General features: G+C 25.7%; 1 protein-coding gene across 2 annotated transcripts; it reads right to left on the minus strand.

Moving 5' to 3' along the window:
• Positions 1 to 2,013: 2,013 nt before the first annotated feature.
• On the minus strand, positions 2,014 to 8,105 carry LOC126833341 (small G protein signaling modulator 3 homolog). 2 transcript variants are annotated; one of them, XM_050564609.1, is made up of 16 exons: positions 7,823 to 8,105; positions 7,407 to 7,630; positions 6,968 to 7,060; positions 6,739 to 6,893; positions 6,453 to 6,663; positions 5,841 to 5,971; positions 5,391 to 5,624; positions 4,626 to 4,720; positions 4,418 to 4,563; positions 4,227 to 4,336; positions 3,935 to 4,114; positions 3,696 to 3,806; positions 3,445 to 3,612; positions 3,028 to 3,170; positions 2,508 to 2,668; positions 2,014 to 2,358 (listed from the first exon to the last, which is right to left on the minus strand). In XM_050564609.1, the coding sequence occupies exons 1-16, from the start codon at positions 7,883 to 7,885 to the stop codon at positions 2,166 to 2,168; spliced, it is 2,418 nt and encodes an 805-aa protein (XP_050420566.1). In that variant the 5' UTR covers positions 7,886 to 8,105; the 3' UTR covers positions 2,014 to 2,165. The 2 variants fall into 2 exon arrangements, with proteins under 2 accessions (XP_050420566.1, XP_050420565.1); XM_050564608.1 differs by having other exon boundaries at positions 6,739 to 6,896.
• Positions 8,106 to 9,779: the final 1,674 nt, after the last annotated feature.

The raw sequence follows: 9,779 nt of genomic DNA on the forward strand, positions 1-9,779 counted from the left end.
AATTTCTCTTACAGTTGTTGAACAATTACAGTGTAACAATTTTTTGAATTAGAAAACTGTGATAATTAAATTTCCTCTATGTTCCATAAAACGTCATAACTATTTTTGTTTGTATAAACAAGTGCCTTTAACCGTCATATATAGATACTAGTCATTCAAAATTAGACTTTATAGTGAGAATAGTACAGAAAAAGAATGAAAATAACCTTGTCCAATATAAGTTTGTTATGTTAAGGCGTAAATGGTTTATGTGTAAGTGTTGTGGTGATATATGGAGACTAATTAAAAATATTTATAGTATTATATTTATTAATTTATACTTTATTCTAATTACATTATACATTATACAATAAATTCATATTTAATTCACTTATGTACTGTAATTGATATCACTTATTAGTATTTCTATCAAACAATGATATATTATATATCATTATATAGCCCAACACACCGATATATATAGGTCTTAAGACTATTGAAATTTATAATTTATAGTTAAATTACTTTTGCTTATTTTTTTCTCTTTAACTAACAAAATTAGACTAAAAGATAATTTAAAAATAATATAGTGAAGTATTTTTGAAAATTACTTTGTATCCTGTATGAACTTTATAAAATTAAGTTAATTAGATCTCAATTCTTTGATTATTGTTAATAACAAATCTACACATATGTCATATTAGTATGAAAAGTGAAAGGCAAAACTTTTGTTTATTTTAAGTTACAGTTTGTTTTTAAACAATTATATATTGTAAAACATTTAGTTGTTAATGCATATTTACATAAATTCTGAATTCAAAATTAATCATAGATATTATTACTTTATTAAAAACAAGACGAATAAGTTTTTTCAAAACTTTAACAAAATAATAAGATATTATTCCTTCAGATTTTCTTATTTTATACACTAAGTAGTTAAATTGTTATAGTTACACTATTATATTTTGTACAGAATATACTATATTTTGTAAGGATTGGAATATTGTTAAATGAGTCGGTTTATATAACTATATATTATATGTATTGTTGGTAATCATTGAGCTGTGATAAATGTAATGTTCAGGTTTTATTCTAAGTAAATCTTATTGATTTTTTGACAATTAAATAATTACTTTTTAACTTGGATCACTTTCTTTATTTGTAAACTGATGTTATAAATATAATACTTAAATATTAATTTAAAAAAAAAACATAAGCACTTAAAATATAGATTTACCTAAGGTATCCTTACTGACTTTTATTGCATGTTTCAATATTAATTATATATTATTTTATGTTTTGTTACTAAAATACGATTTTGAACGTTTAGAATTGTACTAAATTAACTATTGAAATTATCATTATTTTTTTGTAAAAGGAGACCTCCAAACATTAAACAAATTTTTATTGCAATCCCAGGGTGATACTTTTAAATAGTTTTATTATTAATAGACAGCTCTTCTTAGCGTTTTAATTAAAACTAATTATTGTCTGAATTTTATTTTTAAAATTTAAGATGGGTTGTTTTTATTATATATTGTAAATAAAAATAAATTTCAAAATGGTGAATTAAGATTTTTTTTTCATGTGTAGATATTTCATTATTTAATTGCTTACAGATAAAAGTGTAATCTATATTAGATTGAACATTCTCATAGTTTCTTCTCTTAATGTAATAAGCTATTATTTAATGACAAATTCCACTAATCAAGATAAAATACTTATAATGTATATTTGGAGGTGAGTGATAACAGGTGGCTAAATGTGACCGTTACACAGCATGTTAAAAGTACATTCTAAGTGACATAAGCATAAAAAAAGGTAGAAAAATATGATCTACAACTTGTGTACTAGTTACAAACAACAATTTTTAAATACCAGTCCAAGACTGTCAGGTTAGGTGACCAAGACACCTAACCTGGGCAAGACATTATAAATGTATGCAAAAAAGTAGGAAATAGATATAAAAGATAAAACAATTGACAATAGTTGTATGAGTAATACTTTATATTTTAGAAATATATTATTCACAGCCACTCAGTAGAAAAATTTAATTTTATAATTTTGCAAATAAAGTACAAGAAAATTGAAAGATAAATATTATAAATAGTTTACATTAATACATTTGACATATATAAGATCACATAAATTATATAAAGATATCAATAATTCATCAACAAAAAAGACTACAAGTCCCAACTGAATAAATGGTGTTTGACTAGCATATCTCTAACACCAGCTTTTAATGTTAGAGCGTTTTCTTTTTTTGGTGGAAGTTCCCAGTTTGGATTTAAATTAAAAGGAAATTGAGATAAAACTCTTAGTTCACATTTCACTTGTACCCATCCTGGACTACACACAAAACTCCATGGCTGATACCTGAACACAAAAATAGTGTTATTAATTCGCACTTAAGAAAAAATATTATAAAACCATCACAAAATAGCAAAAAACAAAAAATTATAATAATTAAAAAAAAGGAGGTTTTTTTAACTTTTTTAAGAACTTAAGTTATGTACAACATTTACCATTTTTTGACAATTTGATCTGAACAGCACAACAATTCCAACCACAAATGCAATGCTTGTTCGTTTAGACCAAGACAAATTAAACTTCTTAATTTTACATCCATTTGACAGCCGGCAGCATCGTGACTTTGATTTATACTTTGAATACATCTATACAACAACTTGAAAAAAAAAGAACAACAACCTCAAATAAGTTAATTATTATTAATTTATAACTATACTCTATTCAGAATAAGAGAGGTCTGGGCGGCCGATTTGTGCGCATGGGCGTGGCTTTGTTCCGAAGCATTGCATCGCACGCCTCGACTTGGTGGGAGAAGCATCTCACAGCCGCCGCACAGGACCGCTCTTATTCTGAATAGAGTATAGTTAAGGGTATACTTAACTCAATATTACAAGTTCGTGATAATATTATAATTACAGATAAATATAGTATTTTAGCCAGGGTAGATTTATAAATCTGCCATCATGAGATGGTTATTTATACAATTAAATTTTTAACTAATTAATTAATAATTACTTCTTCCGGTGTCAAAACTTTGCCATCTTCATCTAATCTATAGGTCTTGCATAACATTAATCTACTATACACAGAACTGTAATCTCTTTCTACTTCAGTCATTGCTGCTTCTTCAATAAATAACCAAGGATGACACGGTCCACCTGTTAAGTTGAAATAAAAAAGTTTTGAGACAATTACTTTTTTATTTAAGTGGGTTATCGCAAAAATCTAAACATCTAATATTTTATACATTGTATGTAATTAATTTTAAGTTTTATGTTCAACAAAAATATACCAACAACTCGCTACAAAATCACCTAATATAACTAAACAATTTTTACACTACCCTATTTGTAGTTCATCCCTGTTTTTCGATAGACCCGTCAACTGACAAGTACCAGTTTTTTAGAGTTGTTAAAAATTAAAACTGTTTACCTAAAAATGATGGACGTTTCATTCCATGCTCTAATACTTGTTTTAAAGCAGGACAAAGAGCTCCTCTTACTAAATCGGTTATAATTTCAGAAACAGAATCATCACCAGCAATACTATACTGTTTACTTCGTTCGTCTAATAATTCTACAAACTTGGCAGGAAACCATCCTAATAATTTAGATTGCACATTATTTTATTACTATTATTAACATTATTTGTAATAAACTATACTCAATTAAGAATTGTTTCACCTCTTAGACCATTTAGTTCGCCGACCCAACAGTGTTCGTCTTTACGACTAATTATAGTTATAATATCGTTTTTTCTAAATCCCAATTCATCGTCATCATGTCTTTCAAAATCTAAAAAAAAAAAAAAAAAATAGTAAAATAATAAGTATTTTTTTTTTTAAATTACAATAATATGATATTATTTATAAACGGCGTAATTAGTTTATCAAATTAAAAAAACAAAAGGCAATAGCGTATACCTAATAGTGCTTTGGCTCTTCTTTTTTTATTTCTTGATACATTTGCATAAGTTTCTATATCATTTAAATGGCTTTCTTTTGTAAAATCTGGTTTCAAAGAAATATTACTGAGTTTAGGATCAGTAATAATAAAATGTCTGGCTACTTGCATTATTGCTTCCCTTAAATCGACCAAAAACTCTGAAATAATTTACACTAGCTATTATGGATGAAAGATGAATACAATGAAACCTATCTAATACAGTAATAAGTATTAACTGATTTGAATATTCAATATTAAAAAAAAACATACCAGTCTGCCGGATATTTTTACATTTTATTGTAGTTTTAGAAGACTCTTCATTTGTGTCGTCGCCAAAGAGTAGCAATTGCATAAGAGATTTTGATTTTTGTATTTGTCTTCTAGTAAAATATAATTAAAGTTGTATGTTTAATGATCTTTAATGAGTTCAAAGTTCTAATTTTGAGTAAGCTATTTCTTACCTATTGAGATGTTGTTTAGGTAAATTTGTGGAACACTCGACATTAGGAACGAACGCACCTCCATCAGCCATTAAATATCCTAAATACCGCCTACGATATGTTTCAATATTTTCAATAGTCAGTTCTGAAGATATTTCAAAACAAACCTATAAACAGACAATAATAATTATTTATCATTTAAGAAAGTTAATTTATTAAATCGACGTACCTCAAATAACTCTTTAATACTAGATATATTACCAGGAATATTAGATAAAGCGTTAAAAATATCAGCTGAATTATCAAGAGTTTTTAGTATTGGTTCTGAAAATAGAAAATAACTAATTATAAAACCGACTTATACACTACGTATAAAGTGTCTTTTAGGATGCTTCTTGTATATAATATTTGTAATCCATGATTTTTAAAAATTAAAATAAACAAAAATAGAGATCACATTAATTCAACAATTAACATATAAAAAAAAAGAATACAAATATTAAAAGAAATGTGTTGAATTGATAACACAAACTTTACCCCTAACAGTTCCTTTTTAGCCAGCAGGTCGAAAATCTAATTCATTTTTTTTGTACTTCCATTTTGGGGGATAAAAATAACCTATCTATATAAACTCTCACGTCACTTGTAATGATCGGATTTCAAAAATTTCTGAAGTCTGATTAAGTTTATAATAGCGTTCAAAACTTTGGGAAATTAGACCCCTTTAAGAAGCGTGAGTGTATATACCAAAAGGTTGAATAGCACTACCAAAATGTAAGTAGAAAATAAAATGAAATATAATACAATTAATACTCTAAGCCTAATAAAAATAAATCAGACCACTAGTTGATTTAATTGAATTTTAGTACAACAAATATTTTCTCGAATATGAAAAATTAAATAGATAACCAATATTGTATATACAGGGCATCCTTAAAGGCTCATTTGAAGCTCGGTAGAACATTATATAGATATAAATATATAATTGAAATACCTTTTAATTTAAGAAGACCAATTGTTATTTGAAAAAGAATAATTGAACCTTCAAAAAATAATAAATCCCAAATTCTTAATAGAACTCTAAAGTTGACAACATTTGAAAACAAAGTTAAAAACCAATTAACTGTTATCAAACTTAGTTCAATATCGTGTAACCGTAAAAGTTGACATACACCAGGTAAATAAGTACCGAGTACAGTTTGTAGAACCTGTTGATCAGCTTTTACACCTTTAAAAATACAAAAAATATTATTTAAAAAAAACAATTCCTAGAAGACGTACTGGGTGTAAATAAATAGCTTAAGCATTAAACATCACTCATTAATATCACTTATAAGTATATCAAAATCATTTATAATTCTTGTTACTTTAATATTACTAAGGGGATTTTTCAACACCCCAAACAAGTCTGTGAAGCTAATTAAATAAATAATGTTAATTTTACCTATCAGAGTTGTTGTGTAATATAATGCAGGCAATAAATCTTCTACAATTGCACACATCACCCAAAATGATTCTTCTTCTTCAAGAATGAGTAGAAGAGATGCGACAATCATACTTGTACCTTGGCAATATCTGACATTTAAAAAAAAAAAAATTTGTTAATTGTTATTATTATTACTTGTTATGTTTCTTAATTAATTGAGGTTAAATAGCAAGCCGCTGAAAGTTAATAACTCTTGGTTTTATTATTCATAGCAGATGTGAGTTAAAAAATTAATGAGGTCTTAAGACTATATGGTGCTCTAGTTTGACTAATAATTCTGTATGTTTTTATTGTCCCCTCTTTGACGACGGACTGACGACCTATTACCTATTACTGGACAGCGAATCTGTCTAGAATACCATCGTGTCATGGTAGCGTTGGGCCTAAAGGCCTGTTAAGCTGATGCTGATGATATTTATATTTTTAGAAAGAGTTTCAAGTTGTTTGTTACAATGCTAATTATTTATCACAACATTAATAAATAATTAGAAAAAAAAAATTTAACAAATAAATGACAAATAATTGTTCACGTTCCGTTACACAATAAAAAAAAAAATTATTTTCACATACCCAATGTCGGGATATAACCACGCTAGTGAACGTAATACTCTTCGTAATCTTGGAATACCAGTACTTTGAAAATTATTAAAACATACATGACTAGGCATGGTGCGCAGAAGATCTTTTTCTATTTGTTTAGAAGACACCAGAGTATCATTGTTTGACGATCGTACTATTTCTTTGTAGGTAACATTGTGTGTTTGTTTTTTTAAAAGTGCACCTAACAATATTATAAAAAAAAAAATTAGAACAATATATCATTGTCTCGTTAGTTAAATTTATTAATATTAAATACCAGAAAATATCATCCATAATTGTGGTCTTAACGAATGCGGAATACCTTGACGAACCATAGATCGTAAAGTACTTGAACGAGTTTTTAATGTGATTGTTTCTTTTTCCAGTAATTCATCTTTGTAAGAATTTTCTAAATAAGAGATCCATAACAGTCTACTAAATTAAGAAAAAAATGTATCATATTTTATTTATGTTAATATTTAAACAAAACAAAGTTATAAACTAACCTTTGCTGAGGATCTTCATACAAGTCGTCATCTAATTCATATTCTTTGGTAACTCCATTGGTACTTTCTATGCGGAAACCGAATTCATCAAACCTAAATTACAGTTTTTATATTATTTATACATTTTCTAAATTAGTTTAAAAAATACATGTGCAATGAAAAAAATAAAAAAGTAAAATTGGTTAATGAAAAACAAATTTGATGAAACTACATGTAGTAATAGTGTTTGCCAGTTATAATATGAATCTGTTAAGAAAATTTAGTTTATTATTACATATACATGTAGAATTAAAAGTTAAAACAAATAAGCCTGATTAGAATTAGTCAACTCCTTTTAACTAATTTGGTTTACGCTAAATTTATTTAAATCACGCATGTAAATAGATTATAAATTACTTTATAGTTGTTCATTCTCGCTCATACTATTAATGATTATTACCATTGTTGATTAGGAGGTGATTTATTGTCATATTGAATGTAGCAGGTGTGAATGTCTTCTGGCCACATAGAAGGAGTAAGACCAGAAAATGGTTTTCCTTTTGTTAGTTTTATATTGCTACCCCATTCCTTAATGTTAAATGACAACCTTTTTGTCAAATTTCTATCATTTGATATCTCGTTATCCTCTTCGTCTTCAGTTTCAAGTGCTGTTTCAATGTGGATCTAGGTAAAACATCATATTACATCTATTACATCATTAAAATATTCTAACTTGATACAAAACAATTCACTAGGCTGATGGAAAAATCCTAACATATGGCAAGATTGTTTTAAATTAATGTCAAAATAGTTATTACATACAAATTGGAAACTAGTTGTAATAACACTGATTTAAAAAAAAATACTTAAACTTACGTTGTCTTCTTTTCCTGCATATCCTTCGTGTGATCTCGTCAAAAATAAATGTTTTAAGTCCATATTTCAATAATGTAGTACAGTAACACTTAAATTACTGTCATGGTGCTAAAATAAATGTGTATACAATATTGTAATGTGTTTACATTCATAGCCCGACCATTATTGTAGCTTTTAAGCCGTTTGCAGTAATCTATTACGTGTAAGAATATCACGAGACTCGATACAAAATATATGTCAAAAATCAATTTTCAAAGTACACTCAAAATGAGTTATGAACAAACCTAATTGATAATTTATATTGATAAACAAACTATGATATATATTATATAAAAATAATAGCTGATAAGAGATAGCTTATCAATAACCTTATACCAAATATAAATTACTAAATAAAAATAGATATAATTTTTATTTGCTAATATAATACGGATGAACATAGAATGTATATGCAGTTGCAGTGGACCGAAAAGAAGGCGTTGTACCAGTATTGCAGCATGCGCCTTAGAATCCCCAGTTTGATAATATTAAATATACAGTGATTGGTCAACTACAACCTAGTGACTAGTTAATATCTAGGAAGATATTAAACTTTATCGATAATTATGAGCATAATTAAATGTAATTTAAATTTTGTTATACAGTAAAATTAATCATCAGATTTATCATTAATTTATTAAATATCCATAATTTAATCAATTGATTCATTTATATCATTTTGTTGTTTATAAGTAATTTGTTTTAGATTTAGCAATAAATAAATACCTAACTAAAAAATTTCCAATTGATGAAAACATAAAAAAAAAAATATAAATTTCATAGCTTGCGCCCCCTAAGAGAACTTTGTACTTTCTATTTGTTAGGGCAATCGGTATAGGCAACTTTTTGGAAAATTTAATTGTAATTAGATTCTAATTATTGATTCGATAATTAGGACTTTTTGTCGTTAGTTTATTTATTCTTTTGACACATAGCATCGTTGATTTATTATGAAATCAAAAGATGATAACATTTTGAAAACAATGACACATTATTTTTTTTAAATAATATGTTCATTAGTCAGATTGATAGTTAATATTAAAAAAGGTATTTTTAACTTTTCTAAAATACTTTTTCCTTTTTTTTTTAATGGACAAAAATATTTACATTGTTTCTAAAATCAATAAGAATACTTTTTCTGTGTGAATTATAGCCAATTTTTGTTTTGCTTTTCAGGTATGTCTAAATAAATTATTAAAGGCGTTTGAAAGACGTTTTTAATAAACACATTTTTATTTATTTATATTTATATAGGGATAAAAAATAAAACGGAATACGTTGTATTTTTTTTATAATGTAGCAAAAACATGTTTATAAACAAGAGCTATAATTATTCATAATCCATATAATAATCATTTAAATTATAACAAAAAAAAAAAGCACTTTGAAATACTTTATAATATCACAATGACAACACAACAAAATTTTGTAAAATCAAGAAGCTTATTTTTTATAAATTTTATAATATTTTCTATTAATATAATATAATAGGTATGAGTGGTTTTCTTGTATATTGTATACATTCCATTAGATTGATAATATTTAAAACATAAGGTACTATAATTAACATAAAAATTATAAATATAAATGTTAATTTATAACATACACCGTCGTAGAATCGAAAACTTTCAGAATACATGTTAATCTATACCTACTTTTGAAGTATTAAGGTTTAGTATTTTAAAATTAACAATAAATAGATATTATAATTCTGTAATACTTTCATATTTTACATTTATATTTTATATGTATGTGTATATATATATGTATGTATAATGTATATATTTATTTATACTTCTTTAACTTAATATATTTATAAAATAATGTAAAGATAAAAAAATAAGAAACCATTCAGTCAATACTTAACTATACATTTATATATATATTTAATAAATAATTGATTTATAAAACAAAAATA

The sequence above is a fragment of the Adelges cooleyi genome, unplaced genomic scaffold (genome assembly GCF_023614345.1).
Source record: "Adelges cooleyi isolate 19-005CV unplaced genomic scaffold, UGA_ACOO_1.1 ACOO_flye_CR_arks_rails_tigmint_CR_PRNA_2, whole genome shotgun sequence".
Lineage (NCBI taxonomy): Eukaryota > Metazoa > Arthropoda > Insecta > Hemiptera > Adelgidae > Adelges > Adelges cooleyi.

Bases quoted from the DNA above. Each gene is read 5' to 3' on its own strand.
- LOC126833341 (XM_050564608.1), bottom strand. From the start codon at position 7,885: ATGGACTTAAAACATTTATTTTTGACGAGATCACACGAAGGATATGCA. The intron at 7,631-7,822 runs GTAAGTTTAAGT...TGTTTTACCTAG, and splicing joins ATGCAGGAAAAGAAGACAAC to ATCCACATTGAAACAGCACT. The intron at 5,972-6,452 runs GTATGTGAAAAT...TTTAAATGTCAG, and splicing joins TGGTTATATCCCGACATTGG to ATATTGCCAAGGTACAAGTA.